This window comes from Punica granatum, chromosome 5 (genome assembly GCF_007655135.1).
Source record: "Punica granatum isolate Tunisia-2019 chromosome 5, ASM765513v2, whole genome shotgun sequence".
NCBI lineage: Eukaryota > Viridiplantae > Streptophyta > Magnoliopsida > Myrtales > Lythraceae > Punica > Punica granatum.
This window is the reverse complement of record NC_045131.1, coordinates 5,929,342-5,950,411: the sequence shown is the minus strand read 5'-3', so window position 1 is coordinate 5,950,411 and position 21,070 is coordinate 5,929,342. Positions and strand designations below refer to the sequence as shown.

Below are 21,070 nucleotides of genomic sequence, written 5' to 3'. Positions count from 1 at the left end.
TCTATGTGTGTTGTACCCCTTCTTTAATCAATCACCAGGTACGAGAAAGTACGTACTCCGGTCTATGAATTGATCCAAAGACCCCGAGGAGTTCATGAGCCAAGTAATTAGTGGATAATAGAATCTCTCTCAAATATAATCATCTCTCGGAAGCTGGAGGCTCTCTTATCCACAAGCCTATCAATCTAGAGGGAATCTAAAGGCTGCCACAACAATTACGTTACAGATCATTATGTGTTTTTTTTTTCTTTTAATGTTGGGAAGTATATATAAACTAATGATTGAAGGTTGCAGGCTGAGAGGCACAAACCACACGGTGGAAGGCTCTTTTAAGAGTGGGACGGTGTGTTTTGGAGGCTTTTTGATATGAAGGATCGACGTGATTGACGATTAAAGTGAGAGTTTTTCATGCTTTGTTTTTTTTTCCAGTGTAGTCAGGATAATTATATTGGCGTTTCCCGACAGGACATTCCATGCCTGTCACTACATAAAAGGAGCACGCGAGATGAGCCGAAAGGACGTTATATTATATATGCATGACGTGTGATTGATCATTTGGAAAAGAAGTATACTGCAAAAAGCTTGCGGCCATATTTAAAAATAAAATAAAATAAAAGCAAGATACCTGAGGCTTCATAAAGTGCATTCACATTTTACTTGTTTGATGAGTAAATTAATGAGTAATTCTATGTTCTATGAAGTATATAGGAAGTTAGGAACGACCAGTGATCCGTCGAGGGATTGACCTGCCATACCGCGTTATACTTGATAGCATTGTGTCATAAATCATTTTATGGCATTCTCAGTTGTAAGTATTACCAATGGGGCAAAATATGACAATTGATGTAAAAAATTTAGCAAACTCATGAGGAGATATATAAAAATTTCGTAGTTTTTCCCGAGTCCAAGGGGGGCAATTGTCCCTGACGCCCACCTTAGATTCGTCCCCGCTGTCGTCCAAATATAGAAGATAGTGGAGACTGACGGGAACGAGGAATATTAATGTCCGAATGATCCGGTCATGCAATTATAAATCGCTCCAAATGAACTCGCATACTTGGTGAGAGTTATATGGAGTAATCACCATATAATAGTTGACCACGTTGTGCCATAATTCATTTTATTCTTCCCGGCTAGTTTCTACCTGTGATGGCATAAAAGCGATTAAACATGCGATATAGCTAAATTTTCAGTTTGTAGTAGGATAATATATATTAACCTTGTGCAAGAAAAGAATAAATAGTGGCTTCATGATTCATGAATTGAGCATAAATGTCTTCTTGATCGGAGTTTAAGATCTCATGCATATATATGCTTCAATTCTTTGATTTGGAAGGGACACTTTGGATTCTGGCTCAGAATTCCTGAAGGACAAGACATTGTGTCATCGTCAATCGTAGATCGGTTCTGTCAACAAAATCCCTCCCCCCCCCCCCGGGGCAAAGCAGTCTGCACCATGAAGACCGAAACTTGAGACATTTTCTGCAACTCACCGTTTAAGGAAAAGACTAAGAGGCATTTTCTGCATGAATTTAATTTCCTTTTTTTTCTGTGTCATTTCTTGTTAATTATTATTTTTATTTGATAAGCTAAATTGTCTGTTATAAACATTAGCGGTTGTTTTTTTTCTAGTGAGCTTAGCAAGAGAATTTTTTGATTTATTTGTTTAATATTTTCGGATATATATATTTATTTATTTCACATCAGAAACACACTTTGATTTTATAGATTAAAAAGAAGTGTTTCAACGCTCATGAGTTTAAATCTAAGTTAATCACTTTACCCGTCGTCTTGCTTTTAAATTGCTAGGATGTGTATGCTTTTTATTTATTTTTCAGAACTGAGGGAAAATGTTCCTTTTTACTAATAACAACAAGAGACCAGGGAGACGGGGCAGTAGCAAGAGGGAGGGGAAGAGAGTTAATATAGGGGAAGAGATAGAACTGTGGAAAGAATGGAAAATTGGATTATAATATTTAAAGGTCACTGATATATCAAACAAAACTTATTTCAACCAGGTGAAAGCCCGAGCTTTGAGCAAATCATATATGACAGAATTTTTTTTAAAATTTTTCCAAGGAATTCTTTTGAGATTTACTCCCGATTTTCGATAGGAATTAAATTTTACTATCAGTCATAGAAAACGATTAATCACAAGTTGAGAATTTCAAAAAAAGTGATTTTCCGTGGATTCTCGTCTCGTTCCCTAAGTTTTATATAATGTAACTGATTTTGAGCCGTTGGTGGAAGCCATACCCAATCTCTTAAAAGAAAAATTTTACAATTTTCTCATACCAAAAATTAGTTTATAAAGTTTAGTTCTCACACACTAGAGGTCCCCGTTTCAAACCCGGGCTCAGACACGTCTTTAAATTTTGCACTTTTTTTTTCAATTTTATAAAGGGAAATGGGTTAAGATCATTTAAATCGTCGGTTCATGTGTTATTTTTACCAAAAAAAGAAAAAATAGTAGTCCTGACTCATGATCCCTCTAATGTATTATATTAATTTCCATCGATATGTTTAAAATTACATGTTCGGTAATCATGTCTACACTATGTATATACATACCCAATAGTATAGGTAGAGAGTTGGCCCCTGCATATTCGAGTCATATTTTTATCCTTATTTCACTAATTTACTAATAAAATAATTTTATTACAATGTTCATTCTAAAAGAATACTTGTTACTATTATAAAAATGTGTTTACTCCTTTATATCTTCGTCTTTTGCTATAGGATGTGATAGAGGAAAACTAATATTAAGAAAAGAAAATACGATGTTGATTGATAATATTAGTTGTAAAAGAAAATTTATGTTAAGATTGAAAAATAATACATATAAAGAATAATGATTATGATCTCATTGAATTGACTAAAGAGGAAAGAAATATATTCATCGGTTTTATGTGTTTATGTACTTTGAGAGGAAGGTAGCAAGACAGATCGTTTTGACGAGGAGATTACTGAGGGATTCTACCACAGAAAGAAAAAATTAATTGGACAAATCACTTCTTTCTATTTTTAAGGAATTAAATAATTTATCTTTTATAATTTTATATTACCTAATAATAAATCGTATGTGAACATAATTAAATTATTAAGATAATATATATATATATATATAAAGTGAGACGTGAGTGTCTGAAAAACTTTCGTACTGTTGTTCACAATGCTCAAAATGATAGATGTTTATATAGTCTATATAGATAGATAGATAGATATTAGTGTAAACTAGCAATTTGGTCCCTCAGATACTCAAATTGCATCAATCGGGTTCATTCGATGAAATCCGCATCAAGTTAGTTCCTAGTAATATTAAATTGGTTCCCTATAAGATCAAATTAGTCCCTGAGCATCAATTTGGTCCTTTCGCAACATCAATTCGGTCTTTTATAACATCAATTGGATCCCCTATTTTTTTTTCACTTTGGTCCCTCTGTTAGGCGTTGTTAGAGTTACGAGGGATTAGTCCCTGAGCATCAATTTGGTCCTTTCGCAACATCAATTCAGTCTTTTATAATATCAATTGGATCTCCTTCTTTTTTTTTTTCACTTTGGTCCCTTTGTTAGGCGTTGCTAGAGTTACGATGGACCATATTGATGTTATAAGGGACTAATTTGATTAAAATATATGATATAATAAATTATATTATTGAGACAACATAAAATTCATACCAAAAAAACATCAGGGTATGAAAAACTTCCATAATTTTGCTCGAAAAGATAGATGTTTATATAGTTAACATGGATTACATTACATATATAATAATGGATAATATACGTGATTGAATAAAGACTCTGAAAAAAATTTTGGCCTCTTATCGCCACCTTCTTTTGGTTCGATCCCAGTCTTGGATAAGAAGATAAGGTCTGGTGGGGTCCAATTTGAAGGGTTCCAAGGATATTGATACACGAAACACTGCCATATCAGACGCTCTTTCGTGTTTGATGGCTGCCGGTTTTTATGTTGAAGTTTTGGCTCTATCCGAGAATAAATTCAATGGAGCCTCGATCGTACAAAACCATATATACATGGTAACCAAAAAATAAAAATAAAAATACATACACGGGACTTGTTTCTCGGATTCATTTGCTAAAATAATTTTGAGGAATGACTGGCTTAACTATAATCTATAATCTTGAGTTGTTTGACGCGTATTATGTGATTTATTAGTTTGATAAATGCGGTGATATTGCTTCCTCATCGTTAATTCTCTATATGAGAATCTGATATTAGCTAGAGCAGATATATCAGCGGATTAGCAGAAGCGTCATCGCGCTAGCTTTAATTCATGCTTTTGTCTTCTTCTTCTTCTTTTTTTTGTTTTTTTAGGTGTGCACTATGGTATTTAAAAGAGTCTCAACTAATTCAGTTCGAATCGAATCAACTCATTAAAACTCTCATAGCGTGAATTTTTTCTATTCACAATATTCAAATATGAGATCTTACATTAGATTTATATCGACTATTATTTTATTTTTTTCTTTATATATATTTATTATTTATTATTTATTTCTGGTCTTCTACCATTAACTTTGACATAATAATTCCGAATCACTTGCTAGTTTAGGATATTGCATGCCTAGGTCCGTGTAGTAATCGCGGAGACACCAGAGGTTCCTAGGGAGACATATGCATGAAGATTAATATCTTCTCGTCTTTCCCTTTTTATAGGAACAAAGACCCTTTTAGCCGCTTATTTCATTTTGTAGTAACATTATTTGCTTCTGTTGGGGACTCGAAGACTTGAGAAACCTATTTACGAAGAGCATAATAGATTCCGCACCTCGCACAACAGTTAAAGTCCGCTAATAAAGGATATAGTTCGCGAACTTACCATCCTATATTGTAGTTTTTAAACGCATTTTACGTCTTAAAATAATCGATTTCTGACCAATCACAGAATAAATCAGGAATTTTTCTGTTTCCAAAACAGTCTCAACTAACAGTGGTTAACGTCTTATTGCATTGCATTATGTTCCTATTATACCCGATTAATTATTACAATCCTTCTACATAATGCATGACGTCGTACACGTATAATCTTAATTATTCTATATACATATATGTCATGTGAAAAAAGTTAGCTCAATCTAATGCATTTGGAACAAGCAGAGAGAGTGAAGACAAGGCGAGAATCTCTTGTGTTTTAGGCTCAAAGCTTTGGAGAATCTACTTGAACTTGCAATGCTTGATCGATGTTTCGACTGGTCGGACCCACCAATGGTGGTTTTGCATTGACTTTCACAAATAAAATGATCATTTTTTTTTTATTTCTTACATTTTTCTTTCTCGTATAAAAATAGAATACAAAACAAGTTCATCGTCATCAAGAAAAGGAAAGAAAATCAAAACAAATGCAATTAATATTGGGGCGGTGGAAGTTATCAGATTATAACCAACCGAGTCATCATCAAAGAAAGGAACCCCACGTATCTCACACAACTGGTATGATAGCCGGTGCTACCACTTTGAATTCCTATCCACCCGATGTGATGGAACCTCCTGAGAGCAACGAATTACCACTTTATGTTCATAAATTTTCCGTATGAATGAAGAAGATATAAATATCAATTAATACACGCATGTCATGATACAGTACTGTAATTGACGTTAACCAATGTAGATTGACAATGTAGATTGACAATAATTAAAAAAAAACCTAAAAAATAATATTGTTGAGACAAAAACATAAAAGATATATATATATATATATATATATATCAAGGAATAATTAGAAGCATACATTTAGAATAACGTCGTGTATATTATATATATATATATATGTGTGTGTGTGTTATCAACATAATATAACTACTCGATCTCTTGTAAGTGAACCGATATGTACGTGATTACGTGGTTATAGTATAAGAAAGCCATTGGTTTCGAAAGGAATGTATAAATTTCGCCCCGATTGTTAATCGTATCATCAATATGTCACTTGTGCGCAAGAAAAGTCGGCGATCCAGCATTTTTGAAATTTTGATAGAGTGGACATCAATTAATACGTGTGATGTAGGGCATTCTATCTATATGATCGAAGCCTTTTCATTGAAACCCAAAAGGGAATACACATACTGCCGTTTCATCACTTTTTAACTCTCCCCAGCCACCACGCAAACACTGATAGAGACATACAAACCAGAGTCAAGCCATCTTAATTGTCACCCCCTTCTCATATATCTTACTATAAATTAATACGACAAGAATTCGGTTGCTCATCTACTTCAGGTTTGTCGTTCGAATTAAATAATTAAGAAACCGGTAAATAGTGATTACCGTTAATATACGTTAAAAACGATATAAATGATCTACTTTAACTGGTCCACAAGAGATAAGACTATTTTCAAATATATGACGAAAAAATATAGACACGTTCTACCAATATATATTTGTCATTGATATGGAGAGGGGTGGCGAAGAGGAGACCAAACTATTCAAGTGAGAATCATAAGGAAGCTCCTCCTGGAGAAGAGGAGACCTATAATATATCAATGGGTATAGTTGAGGAAGCTCACAACGTGAAGGTCCTGGGCTCGACCCGTGAAGGCGCTCAGACCATAGTGCTTGCACACGGGTTCGGGACTGACCAGTCGGTGTGGAAGCACTTGGTGCCCCACCTCATCGACTCATACCGGGTCATCCTCTACGACAACATGGGCGCTGGAACCACCAACCCTGACTATTTTGACTTCGACCGGTAATTTATCGCATCAGATATTCAGATGCAGCTCCCTATAAAAACATAAGATTCTTTGATGAAGTAGCCATGAGATATTTATATACCCACATGGCTTAACTAGTAATAACCTAAGGCTCCGGCTGCTAGTTCATTTCAATCTGAGAGTTAATTCATGCTCGATTTCAGGTACTCGTCATTGGAAGGGTTCGGGTGGGATCTGCTGGCGATACTGGAGGAGCTCCGGATCGAGTCATGCATCTTCGTCGGCCACTCGCTATCCGCCATGATCGGAGTGATAGCTTCCATTTCCAGGCCTGAGCTCTTCGCCAAGATTGTCATGCTTGCTGGCTCTCCCAGGTAGAAGAAAATAATGTTCTGATTCCTTTTTCTTTTTTCCGCTTTTTTGCCGCTACTAGTCAATCCTGCGAAGTCCCTTCCCCACTTTCGTTTACATTAATTTCCAAACGACAATTAGGCTCTGAATACCTTGTGATCTTGCACAACTCGGCAAGTATAAAGTCTAACTACTCTCTCTCTCTCTATATATATATATATTCTCGATTGATAACACGCTATGTCAGACGACATGTGATTTACAGTTAATTTTGCCTGGAAAAAAGTTTTCGCCTTAGCTCGTAGTTTAAACCAAAAGAAGGATATAGGCTCATCTGGCTGGATGACTAACTATTGATGACCAGGTACATTAACGATCCCAACTACTATGGAGGCTTCGAGCAAGAGGATCTGGAGCAGTTGTTCGAGGCAATTAGAGAGAACTATAAAGCCTGGGTCGCGGGCTTCGCTCCTCTGGCAGTTGGTGGAGACATGGACTCGGTGGCTGTCCAGGAGTTTTGCCGGACGCTGTTCAACATGCGGCCCGACATAGCCCTGTGTATAGCGCAGACAATATTCCAGAGCGACATGAGGCCGTACTTGGGGCTGGTCACTGTCCCCTGCCACATAATCCAGAGCATGAAGGATCTGGCAGTCCCAGTGGGTGTCTCGGAGTACCTGCACGAGCACCTGGGAGGAGAGTCAATTGTCGAGGTCATGCCCTCGGATGGCCATCTCCCGCAACTGAGCTCCCCGGAGATTGTCATCCCAGTGCTGCTCCGACATATCCGGTTCAACATCGCAGCATGATCAACCAATGTGTGTATATGTAATGTATTAGTATCGTATCAACATACTCGTATGATTTTGTTTTCCATCTTCCGAAACCCGATGTGTGTTTGAAACTCTCGAGCTACAACTATGAGTAGCGACAAGTAACGCGCGGGATGTACTCCCGACAAATCTTTCGATTCCGAAGTTTGTTTGATCTCCTTGTATATAGTCTTGCATGGTCTTGGATGGAACTCTTGTTCAATTCCAATTCCTAATCCTGAAGAGGAAGTTCACAGAAGGTAACGAGCTGATGGAGAACTTTTATAACCAAGGTTCAGTGAACATCAAGAAGGACAAAATATATATGCTTGCCCATGTATTCGGGTCAAGGCGATGCCTAAATTAAATTAATATCAATCAATCCTTACACAAAAAAAAAAAATAATAATAATAATAATAATATCAATCAATAGGTTAAGATATGCTCAGTGATTTCGCCAATAAATTTATGCTCAGATAATTACAAAATTAATGTGGTCCTGAATTTGATCACAATAAATCTTAACAAATGATTTATTTGGAGGGTTTTTTTTATTTAATGCTTGAAAATTTAATTAAGTTCATATAGAAAAAAAAAAGAGTGATCAACGTGGATTGGTTTAAGCTGTTCAATGTTTGTTCTCCTTAAATAAGGTATCAAGTTCAAGTCTTATGAATGGATAAAATTCACGCCGAGAGAGCTTTACCCCTTAGTGAGCCGACCCAGCTCGACTGGATTAATCATGACCCAAATGGGTTTCCGGGTATTATGAATCGCACAAAAAAAAAAGAAAAAGAAAAAAAGAGTGAAATAGAGGAAGAAATTATTGATACATAGTGACCAAACAAGTAAAAGAATATTTTTTGCTGAATAAATAAGTAAAATAGTGCCGTAATTCGTTTTATATATTTTTGTATTCTTCATAACAAATATAGCATAAATCTTAAATATTCGTGAAATGTGAAAATTTTATTAGGAAAATGTTGAGGCTCATTTTTTTCAGCAATTAAATTGTGTTTTCTGATTTTTTTAGTTGGAAATAATATTTAACCTTTTGCACAAAATATATATATATATACATATCTATATATGTGATGAAATTCACATTATTTTTCCAGGTCATTTTTGCTTATTTTTTAAAACCACTGCAGTGAAAAGTTCGGGAACATGAATTTCCTTTTCCCTTTGGCTTTTATTCTTCACCATTTGCCCGGCATACTTCCAACTCATAAGTACATTTACATTTGGGCCACAAATTTTCTTCTTTTTTTTTCCACCTGATCTGTTAGCACCCTAAACTTTACAACTCATTTCATGCTGAAACTTTTTTTTTTTTGGCTAACCCGGGGTGTTCAGGTTTCGTCCGACTAATTCTCGGGGCTCTGTGAACCCCCGGCGACACACAGAGCAAGTAATCACGCCATAGGCGCTTCGATAGCCTCAAGAGGATTCGAACCCGGGATCGGGTGCGAACTTAGGCGCATCTTAATCGCTACTTCAAACCTCTTAGGGTTTTTTCACACTGAAACTTCACTTGATGAAACCTACACCCCTAACATCCATCTATAACTATGTCACCCCTTGAAATTGCAGTTCTCTTTCACTTTTCACCAAATCTTCCGCCTCACCCAAAGCCGCACAAATACCATCTTCTCTAACTTGTCGAAAGCTTCCATAACTGATCCTTTCCCCTCCTACTTACTTGAATGTTGAAATAAGAATCATATCATATGTACTGTTACTCACCTGAAAGGATTATATATTATGATGTCCATAAAAATTGATACGAAATGAAATTAAACTGTATAATTTGTGTTATGATTTAGTAGTATTTATATATGTTTTCTTTGTGCGAAAGGCATAAATGAATGCAACTTCTCAAAATTCAAAAAGCTTTGAGTGTTATACCGAATAAAGTGCCAAAATCGAGCATTTGTGTTGGAAATTACTCTCATTCTATATCAAAATTGTGCTTTTATAAAATACAAAAAAGTAAATCAGCAACAAACTTAGTTCATCATAGACAGATTTCATCTGTAGTGTAGGGATTTGAAACTCATTTAGAGACAACTCATGACCAAGGAGAAGCCCACGATGGGGCGATATTAGTTTTAGTCAATATGCTAATGATATCAATGGTCTAAAGAAAAAAAAAAGAATTTAAGTGGCGTCAATGGGTAATATATAAAATTTAGGACGTAAATTGATCAAACATGAGAATTTGAGGAGCTGAAAATAATTCACCAGACACGATGACCTTGCTTCCCTTTCTCCGTGTCTCTCACTCCACGACCAAGCCGTTGAAACGAAGAAAGGAACAAGAACTCTGTGTCTACTTTTCCTCGATCCCTCGCAGCTCAGCTCCGTCGGTCACCTCCTCCGGTTCCGATGGGTTCCCCCGCCGTGTCCGAGCGAGTGGAGCTTGCCAATTTCTGCCGCTTGCGCGATTGGTCAAAGGCCATCCGTGTCCTGGATGCGCTCCTTGCTCACTCCTCCTCCATTCAAGACATCTGGTACTTACCTGCTCAATGTTTATCCGCATGATCGATTTGTCGTCATTTCCGGGATCTTCAACGCCAAGCTCAAACGATTTGAGCTGGAATTAATCGATTTGACTTGGCCCAGTGACTTCGTTTTTTGTTCAATATCTCAGCAACAGAGCGTTCTGCTATAGTCAATTGGAGCTGCACAAGCATGTAGTTAAGGACTGTGATAGGGCGCTACAGCTCGACCCGACACTTCTTCAGGCCCACATCCTCAAAGGTTGAGTTTCGTAGTCAATTTTCATCTGAATATTGTTTTGGTCCAATTGTTCGTTGTCCATAAATTAGGGTGCTCGTGACTTAGACGGCCGAATTGGTTTAATCCCAATTTGGATGACTTTGTTGGTAATGTTAATTGATTGATCATCGGAATATTATAAATCTGCAAAAGATATTCAAGTCGATTGTACTCGGCAATGCAACTGATGAGAACATTCTGCCTTCTGATCAAAATGGATTTGTTCTGTTTATATGATATTCATGTTTCGCTCACTCTCTTGTCAATAACAAGAAAAGCTTGTCCTGTATCTGTGAAATTCTTAATTTTTGTGAAGACCAATCGAAATTTTGCTTTCTGTTTGCCACATTGAGAGAGTTTGTAAACTGTTTAAGGATATAAATGTTCATGTGGATTTCCTTCTTGATGCAGTCTAGCTTTCTTTGATACTGAAATGGTTGGGATTTTATTATTATGAAGTTTTATATTTACTATTAACAGCTTAATAGCTTCTGTTTGTTGGTGAGACACTTGCTTAATTGCTTTCTCACATATGAATTAGCATTTACTGCAAAGAGCATTTGTCATTGCTCTTACCATGTGTTGCAACTCTGGATTAACTATGCCACAGAAGAATGGAGATGAAAAGAAAAAATGACAGTTGAGATGGATTAGTTATTGATTAAAAGAAAAATCTGAGAAGCAAAATGATGTCAATATATCATGGAGAGAATAAGTGAAAACCAATAAATTGCCTTTGTTGTTGCCTACAAGAGTAATCTAGATGGTCATGAAGTAAGTAATCTATGCCTCGGAATGGTCACAAGAGAGGGAGAAATTGTCAAACTCCCACTGCGGATGTGACAGAATTCTTACTTGAAGGAAATTTGTTTCATGAAAAGAATGTATAAGAATAAGGGTTGCTGATTTTTTTTATAACAATGAGGTAGCAATTCGAAGTGTTTAGCTCGATCTTTTTGTGATAATAATAATGCTAGCATCGTCCGTATTTTCTTTAGTTTGTAATGGCCGGATCCCTCACAATAAAAAAAAAAAAACCGAAGTTGACAGAGCCCTGAATTTTATGCAAATGTCAGTGGAACTGCAGTTACAGGTATCACGGGGAGGGGCAGATTCCATGGATCATGTTTGAGCAAATAGTGTGCAGGCAGTTAGTTATGTTGTTAAAGGACTTAACTGTTTACCCTCGATTGCACGATTAGTTCTGTTTATGTTTAGTTCAAAAGCTAATTGAGAGCCTTCCTACTACTAAATAAAAGTGTAGACAGTGATGCATGCTCTTTATATGTTTGCCTTGACAGTAGGTCTGCATTTCTGTCCTTCTACCCAAATCTCTCTTTCCCTTGTTTAATAGGTCTTCTGTTATCCTCTTCAAGTTGTAAAGGGCAACAAAGGACTTCAAAAGTGGGATAATTAGGCTTCCTTTACATTTGTAGTGTAGTTTTAATTTTTCTATTTATATTTTAAATCTGTAGCGTGGTAACTTTTTTGTCTCCTTTTGTATGAAATAGTCTTAGTCAATTAACCTTTTTCTTTTAGTCTAGGTCGGGCATTATCTGCTTTGGGGAGGAAGGTGGATGCGGTATTGGCATGGAAGAAAGGATATGAACATGCTTTGAGTCAGTCTGCTGATCTGAAGCTATTATTGGAGCTGGAAGAGCTTCTGAGTTCAGCAAAGCAAGATCAGATTAACGGTTTTGAGAAAGATGTGGAATCCATGCCATCTCTTTCTCCTCCGGAGTTGATATCTCAAGTTGATGATGAATCGAGCAAAAGTCAGTCTAACGAGCATAATTTAAGTGACAAGCTGAAAAGTTACAGCAAGTCAAATGGTACATCGGATGAGAGCAATCATAATCTTGAGACGTGCAACGGATTTACTGATGAAGGCAGGGTTAGCGAAAAGCATAACTCCAGCAGAAATGGAAATCTTGGTGTTATTGATACAGTCAGTAATGACGCCATATCAGGGGAGTTATCCTTATCTTGCAGTGGATCATCAAGCAGCTCATCCGACGTGACTGATGTTAGTTCGAAGTCGGTGGAAAAATCCGTCACTCAAAGTGACATAGTTGATAAAGCCAAGAAAAATAAGAAGTTCTGTGTCACTAGGATATCAAAGAACAGATCAATAAGTGTAGATTTTCGGTTATCAAGAGGCATAGCGGAGGTACGATTTCATAATTATTGGATAGTATTTATTGTAGAATTTTCCAAGTTTGTTTAACAGTACGAACAAATAATTATGCAGGTTAATGAGGGAAAATATGCCCATGCTGTATCCATCTTTGATCAGGTAACTTAACATTACTGAGAACTGCTATCATATTCTTCCTGGATCTTGTGAGCTGCATACAGTGAATTACAAGATATGTTTGCCTTTCTTTGAAGCTGCTAGCATTTTTCTTTTATTACGCTCATGTTGATGTAATTATTTAGGCTTCTCATAAGATTCTTAGAGTCACTAAATTTTTTAAACTCACCTTGCTCTTGATAATGCCAAGCAGATATTGAGAGAGGATCCTACTTACCCTGAGGCTTTGATAGGAAGAGGGACTGCATATGCATTCCAGCGGGAACTTGATGCAGCCATTTCGGATTTTTCGAAGGTACTCTTCATCTATTTGGTAGGTGAAATATTTATCCCAAGGACTTCTCAATATCATTTCTTTTTATGGCTAGGCTATACAAGCAAACCCATCTGCTGGTGAGGCATGGAAGCGAAGAGGCCAAGCCAGAGCCGCTTTAGGGTCATCTGCCGAGGTGAGTATGGATACGTAATGCCTTGATTATAAGCAACTTTATGATGGCAGAAAGAGTTTGGGTTCTTTCTCTCTCGAGCAGTAACTATGGTAATCCGATGAATTTACACTTTTTTTTTTGTTCTTTTGCTTTTAAATACCTGGGAAGATCTCACTGCTGAATTGGTGATGATGAAATTTATGAAAAGTTATAGTGCTTGTCCTTGCATGGAGAGATCTGCGCTTGCCTTAACGTCGCTCTATTTTTTCGTGTTGACAGGCTATCACCGACTTGACAAGAGCATTAGAATTTGAGCCAAACTCGGGAGATATCTTACATGAAAGAGGTATAATACTCTAGACTTATAATTATTTGTTTAATACTGCTCTTGCTTTGATTCTGGCATAACTCAATGTGCATCAACAATCATTATTTGACTGTTGGATTGTATAGTTCTCAAATTCTGTTCTTAATTCTGCAAAATTGGTTCTTATGGAGAGTTACCAGAATAGAGACTGCTGAATATAAAAAGGAGATAAATGTGAATGTTTGCAATTAAAAGAACATAATGTTACTTATCATTTTTTGTAATTAGCAAAAGGATTTTTACCATTGCAGGAATTATAAATTTCAAGTTCAAAGATTTTGATGCTGCTGTTGAGGATTTATCAACCTGTATCCAGCTTGACAAGGACAACAAATCTGCATACACATACTTGGTTTGTCCCTTTTTCAGTAGTTCTTAGTCCACTTGGATAAGTATGTGTCTTTGAATACACATACTCAGTTTAGATTTCTAGTTTTGTGTTAGGATAAGTAAATATCTCCTTGTGGTTGATTGTGCAAATTTGACAGGGTTTGGCTTTGTCGTCAATTGGGGAATATAGAAGGGCTGAAGAAGCTCACATGAAAGCTATACAACTTGATCAAAACTTCCTTGAGGCATGGGCTCATCTAACCCAGGTACTGATAAGAAACTGTGCTGGTTGGAGCCATCATGTGACTAGGAAGACATATACTGAGATTGAAGGTTTTTTTTTTGTTAGTTTTATCATGAATTAGCAAAGCCTCTGAAATCTTTGGAGTGCATTCAACGAATTCTGCATGTTGATAAAATGTAAGTGCTCTACATTCAATTGTGTTATTTTTCGTAATTTAGTACCAATTTGTTAGACCCTCATTCCTTTGGCGGCAATACCCTCTCTCTGACAGCGTTATGAATTTACACTTAAATATAGGTTTGCGAAAGTTTATCATTTATATGGCCTACTTCTACATGGAATGGGAGAGCACAGGTATGTGACATTTCTATCTCTAGAGTATCACTTCGAGTGAGCTCCTTAACTTGCTGCTTCTGTCACATCTTATGTTGGAAATAAGGACGGGATTAATCAGGAACTAGTAGATTAAGACAAAGACTTATCATATCCCAGAAGCATTTTTACGAGTAGTCAGCAAAATATTTTGCACCATTTTATTGTCTTTCCACACATTGTCTTTTTAAATGTTATCTTTGCCCATGTTATCTTATCCTTTTGTTTATAATCTGTTGGCTTTTTTTTTTTTTTTTAGCTTTGAAATATTTTCCATTGAATTTGTTTATCGTTGCAGGAAGGCTATTAAGGAACTCTCAACAGGGTTGAGCATTGAGAGCTCAAACATCGAGTGCTTGTATTTAAGAGGTTCCTGCTACCATGCTGTTGGAGATTATGTGGCTGCGGTAATATGAATTTTGCAATATTAATGCTGGATAAAACAGATGCTTGTTGGCGTCTTCTCCTGTTAATTATTTGATTCCTTTATGACTCTGTCATTTTTTTTTTTTTGCCTCTATAGGTTAAGGACTATGATGCTGCACTTGACCTAGAACTAGATTCAATGGAGAAGTTTGTGCTTCAGTGTCTGGCCTTCTATCAGGTAATTTTGATGCATAGTTATATCAAATTCGTGAAGAGGTATGTGATTCACCAATTTTAGATGCATAGTTATATCACTGCATAGTTTTTTTATTTGTATTTATATCAGACAGTGCTCAGTGTTTACCCTCTTTTGCAGAAGGAGATAGCTTTATATACTGCTTCAAAAGGCAATACTGAATTCTGCTGGTTTGACCTTGATGGAGATATTGATCCTCTTTTCAAGGTAAAATTCGATATGCTTAATATTTCTTTCAGTTAATGCTCCAGTTTTGCTTGCATGCTATAGATCCTCGTACCTGGGTGATTCTTGAGTTGTTTGAGCCAATGTAATAGTTTTGGAGACATGTAGTATGATGGGTTCTCCAGAACAAATTTTGCAAATTTCCTCTGGTAGAGAGCATCACGTGCAATGAATTATAGATTTTCCTTTCAACAACCCTTGTAATACCGTTAGATTAATACCTGTCAGCAGCAATTTTTGGCAAGTGCTTTAATGCTCTTTCTGTGTCGTCAGTTCCTGCTCTGCAGAAAGGAGATATTATTGCTTTGTTAGATGTAAGTTTGAAGATGTGCTGAACCAGATCCGGTAATGCACATCTCTAGTAGGATTCCCTCGATAAATCTTTCACCAAGAAGAAGCTATCTCATAAAATTAAATGCCGTTCTGTTGCAGAACTTGGGTCTTTATTTTATTCTTTTGATCCACTGTTCAATGTTGGTTTATTCTGGGATTTTAGGAGTACTGGTGCAAGAGGTTGCACCCCAAGAACGTCTGTGAGAAGGTTTACCGTCAACCTCCATTACGTGACTCTATGAGAAAAGGGAAGCTCAAAAAGCAAGATTTTGTTGTCACGAAGCAAAAGGCAGCTCTTCTGCTGGCAGCTGATTCAATTGGGAAGAAAATTCAATATGACTGTCCTGGCTTCTTACCCAATAGACGTCAGGTGATTATATGATAATTATTATTCTGAGCTACTATTAATATCCTCTTTGATGCTTTATCACCATTCTGGCTTTGTTGAACTACCTACTTCCATTAACCTTATGAATACCGAGCATTGTTGTTCACCAGCTCATGTTGGGTGAAGCATTGTGGAAATTCAGTTCACTTTTAAAAATTTGTCTAAATGATGCTGAATGCGGTCTCTGGAGCTCATCTTAGTTTTGTCGCATTAATCATGGAACAGGGGAGCCCTTAAATCTGCATACAAACTGAAATTGTTTTACCAATTTACTTCCAGGACTTCATGAGCTTCACACAACAATCACATACCACTTCATAATATTAGGTGGATATAACAGATGTTTTCTCTTTAGAAACTGAATTCGAAATTGGGTCTCTCTTCAATTTATTTGTTATTTTTGGAAGGTTTTTACGGCATTGTGCATTTCCTTAAGTCTAGATTCTGTATTTAGTAATTTGCATGAAAGCTGACAGCCCTGTTCAAGATATGTATATTATCAGTTGCTGTCACTGGAAGAATCTATGGACCATTCTTTAGACATTACACACGAGCAAACTACTTGTGAACTGGCCAGTTAGAAATTTTCCCTAAAACTGATTGTGTCTGATATGTAGTCTTAAAGCAGGTTATAATTGTCATGTAAGTTGCGAGTTTTTTCTCAGGATAAATAAGCTCCAATTACAGCAGGCTTATTTCACTGTACATGTAGCATACTAGTTACCACTTTTATGAATTTTCTGAAGGAGGTTGCAATTTCAGTCATAGTAAACTGAGTTGTAGTAGAACTGATTATATGCACTTTCTGTGATGTGATAGCATCGCATGGCAGGATTAGCTGCTATAGAAATCGCCCAAAAGGTTTCAAAAGTTTGGCGCTCTCTGCAAGCGGAATGGAGAAATGCTAAGAAGGGCACTCTGAAATCTGGCAAGAGAGCAAGGAGAAGGGATAGAATCAATCTGCCCAGCCAGAACAGAGGCGGTGCCGGCTGCAGCACAAGTAGCTCTTCAGAAACTTCAGCTTCATATATAATTGCTGAAGATAGATTATCAGGCCGTGGTAGGATATCATGGCAAGATATTTATTCGGTGGCTGTTAAGTGGCGTCAGATCTCAGAACCTTGTGACCCTGTTGTTTGGGTTAACAAGTTAAGGTATCTCATTATTGAATTTATGCCCTCGTGATAGAAGACATATCAAAGGCTTTGCCTTCAGTTAGCATATTTTCTTCCGTCCACCATGCTCTTGAATGTAATGGTCCTTGGAATGCTTGCTGTACGGTTTCCGATTCCCGATTATCTGGCAAAATATTTAGGCTTCATGCTTTTCATGGAATATTTGCATGATTCTAATGGCCATGATTGGGCACTGTATGTTAATATGGGCTATAAATATTGGCAACATGTCAATTCCCAAATAGGATATGAATAGGCAATACTGAGATGAACTGTTAGTTTCTTTTAAACCGTGAAGATGAAAATGTCAACTCAACTGTAAATGAAAAAAACTTGATTAATTTTCAATTTTTTATTTCACACTTTTGGTGAGTCTGATAGAAGATTTTTTATTGGTCGAGTGATAGAAGATTTACATGATGATATTAGAATTAGTTATTTGCAGCACGGGCTAGGTATAGGGCTTTAGTTATAAGGGTACTCAGCTTAGTAGAGGTTTCTCTGCCACCTGCCCAGCATGTGCTCCTATCTTTATTGTCGTCCATAGGTTCTGCTTGCCAGCCCTAAAATTAGACAGTTTGATGTTATTCTTTTTCCTTGATCTCAACAATATGAGAATTTCTCCCTTGAACTTTCTTTATTTTCCGGTTCATTATTTTTGGCTGCGCTGCAATGCAGTGAGGAGTTCAATGCTGGCTTTGGGTCTCACACTCCGATGATCCTTGGACAAGCGAAAGTTGTTCGCTACTACCCTAATTATGAGAGGTAAAGAAAGGCCTGTCATTTTTTCCTTTTTTCCCCGAATCTCTGTATATTTAAAAGAAGCTCATAAAAATTCACTGCTGCAGAACATTAGATGTTGCAAAGACGATCATAAAGGAAAAGGCTTATGTGCGCAGCAAAACAGATGGCATTATTGACCTGTCCAAAGACGGCAAATTGGAGGAAGTAAGTTTTCTATGGCAAATGTTGTTCTTTACTTGCCATCAAATGATTCTGCATTCTGCACCATACAAAAGATGTTCCTGTAGTTGTTGGTTGATTTTGTCAGTGGGCCTTTTAAAGCTTCGATAATTAGATAGATTATTTATTTTCATCGGTTTTAAGATTTTAGAAAACAGTATGAAAAACAGTAAATTCCATTATGCCGGTTCCTGAGTAACCAGTAGTATGTGACTTTGAACATATCTGAAGCAGTAATAGTTTACTGATGTGAAATGATCTATAACATGTGCAGATAATGAATGCTAAATCCTGCTCGGATCTTTACAAAGCTGTTGGTGAGGACTTCTGGTTGGCTACAGGGTGCAACAGCACTGCACTCGAGGGGTGCGTCTCTTGATAGAAGAATTGAGTGTCCTCTCTCTAGACATCTGAAATTATCAAAAAATTAACCCCACTTCATTCTTCTCATCAGGAAACAACTTGAAGGGACGAGGATCACTGTAGTGAAAATGCAAGTCTATCTGATCAAAAGCTTTATTCACAACTCTTTCTTCAACATAAAGTACCTTAATGAATTTTTTCTTTAATGTATATAATTACTTTCAGGGAGCATGGATATGACTTTGCAATCCGAACCCCATGCACTCCTGCTAGGTGGGAGGACTTTGATGAAGAAATGCAAGCTGCATGGGAGGTATGTTATAGTTATCACAATCTCCTTTACTAACGGTCAGTTTATTTCCTATAATAATAATATAGTAACACGGGCAGTTTGCATCATATGAAGTATTTGTTAACCCTTTGGGTTAGTGCAAATGGATTGTATGTACTTACGCATATTGGATAGTCCATGAAATCGTTGGTTCGAAATACCTTCACCACCTGTAGCCCTTCATGAGGCCACTTACAAAAATAGGAAAGGAAGAAGTATCTCAGTGTGGATTTTGAATTGCTGGCTTCAACTAACATGCAAAATGAACATGTTATCTTTGTCCGACCTGAGTTCATTTAGTGATTTGTGGTCCCTCTAAATCCTTTTATCTCTTACAGAATCTCTGCAACACCTTCTGCGGTGAAAACTATGGCTCTACTGATTTCGGTGTGCTGGAGAAAATGAGAGATGCTATCTTGAGGATTACTTATTATTGGTAACGAAATCTGCTCAGTTCTCTGGATTGATCAATCTAAAGATTCTCAAGAGTTTTTCTAAACAAGAGATTTGAATTGGTTATGCAGGTATAACTTTATGCCGCTGTCGAGAGGAACAGCTGCTGTCGGGTTTGTTGTCCTGCTAGGCCTTCTTCTTGCTGCCAATATGGAGTTCACTGGCAGCATCCCCAAGGGCTTACAGGTGGACTGGGAGGCCATCCTCAATTTCCACCCGAACTCTTTCACAGATTCTGTTAAGAGCTGGTTATATCCTTCTCTCAACGTGTCCACTTCCTGGAAAGAGTATCCTGACGTTATGTCAACTCTCTCTACAACGGCATCGGTTGTTGCTGCTCTGAGCCATTGTGATGATCAAACGGCTTAAATTCTTTCTTCCTCTCAGGTAAGAGTTCATAAACTACATGAGTAATTCAAGAAAAATGATTGCTTTAACTTCATGATCTGTCCTTTCTCCTAGTGCCAGAGAAACCTCTACTATGATTCACCTTTCATATGAAGGAAATTGAAGAAAATGGAATTTGCAACCGTAAGACAAAGATAGAACATTCACAATCCAATTCTTCGAAGCAAAAACAATGTCTGTTAGGCTGAAAAGTTTATCACTTTTTAATGCCCGGCTTCTCATGTGTCAAGAGTATGAAGCTGAGAAGCAGAGAAGCCCTATATCGGGGCCGCTTAAATTGGTAGAAAACTCGAAGAGAGCAGCTCTGGGCCATGGACTTGCAGCGGCAGGGATTGTTGTACCGTGAATTTTCGTACAACCGACTTGTACCGATGTACTATGATGTAACATTTGAAAATGTGTTTTGTACTCAATAAGGAAAAATTGGTACAGTATTTATTTCCAGTTTTCTCAGGTGTGATGTAATTTCATCTTCTTTTATATAATGACGTATTAAATCCCAAATATATTTCATGTTTCGACATTTATGGTTTATATATTATAGATAGATAAATAAATGCGAAGGATGAAGCAAAATGAGAGAATATATTTCCTTGATTGTTGGGACTTTTATGTCCCTTTAATTAGCTTTCATTATTCTTGTATTAGGCTATAACCGTTTCGTGAGGGAAAAAAAAAAGATGAAGCAAAATACTTGTGAGTACAGGAAAAAGAAATTAATTGATTTTAATATCATTAAAGTTGTTAGAGGTTCTTTTTATCTTTACAATAGAAGATTGCAATTACGTGGTTTCAGTTTTAGTTAAGTATATTGTGAAATACACTATTGATATTAACGGCACGATGCCTTTCATGTCAATGTCCGTCGCGTCACGACGGAATGAGTGTGGGTTAGGTATAATGGACATTTTACGAAATCCAACTTTGTTCCATGATTAATATATTAATTTGGTAAGATTTGGGAAGACCTTTGGCATTGCACTGTATAGATCTCAAAAGGTCTCGATATTTGTTCGCATTTGATTTGGCACGAAATGGAACAGTTGAGAGACAATTCGAAGCAAAGGCCACTTAAGATTAAACAAACATTAATCTCTTGTCTTTCTCTGTCCAAGTTGGGAGAATAAGACAGTAATTTGA

General features: G+C 36.8%; 2 protein-coding genes across 5 annotated transcripts; both read left to right on the top strand.

The window, feature by feature from the left end:
• Window positions 1-6,398: 6,398 nt before the first annotated feature.
• LOC116206769 (probable esterase KAI2) lies at window positions 6,399-8,055 on the top strand. The gene is made up of 3 exons (XM_031539573.1): window positions 6,399-6,704; window positions 6,873-7,043; window positions 7,385-8,055. Exons 1-3 carry the CDS (start codon window positions 6,499-6,501, stop codon window positions 7,827-7,829), a joined length of 822 nt encoding a protein of 273 aa, XP_031395433.1. The 5' UTR covers window positions 6,399-6,498; the 3' UTR covers window positions 7,830-8,055.
• A 2,054-nt stretch (window positions 8,056-10,109) lies between these two features.
• On the top strand, window positions 10,110-20,453 carry LOC116208069 (suppressor of RPS4-RLD 1). Of its 4 annotated transcripts, none has more exons than XM_031541286.1 (24): window positions 10,110-10,346; window positions 10,487-10,596; window positions 12,159-12,784; window positions 12,866-12,910; window positions 13,122-13,223; window positions 13,297-13,377; window positions 13,636-13,702; window positions 13,975-14,075; window positions 14,212-14,319; window positions 14,403-14,473; window positions 14,595-14,651; window positions 14,968-15,076; window positions 15,193-15,273; window positions 15,412-15,498; window positions 16,013-16,219; window positions 17,057-17,391; window positions 18,091-18,177; window positions 18,261-18,360; window positions 18,650-18,741; window positions 18,830-18,868; window positions 18,964-19,051; window positions 19,408-19,505; window positions 19,594-19,909; window positions 20,161-20,453. In XM_031541286.1, exons 1-23 carry the CDS (start codon window positions 10,222-10,224, stop codon window positions 19,889-19,891), a joined length of 3,114 nt encoding a protein of 1,037 aa, XP_031397146.1. In that variant the 5' UTR covers window positions 10,110-10,221; the 3' UTR covers window positions 19,892-19,909; window positions 20,161-20,453. The 4 variants fall into 4 exon arrangements, with proteins under 4 accessions (XP_031397146.1, XP_031397148.1, XP_031397147.1 ...); XM_031541288.1 differs by having other exon boundaries at window positions 20,026-20,453; XM_031541287.1 differs by having other exon boundaries at window positions 19,991-20,453.
• Window positions 20,454-21,070: the final 617 nt, after the last annotated feature.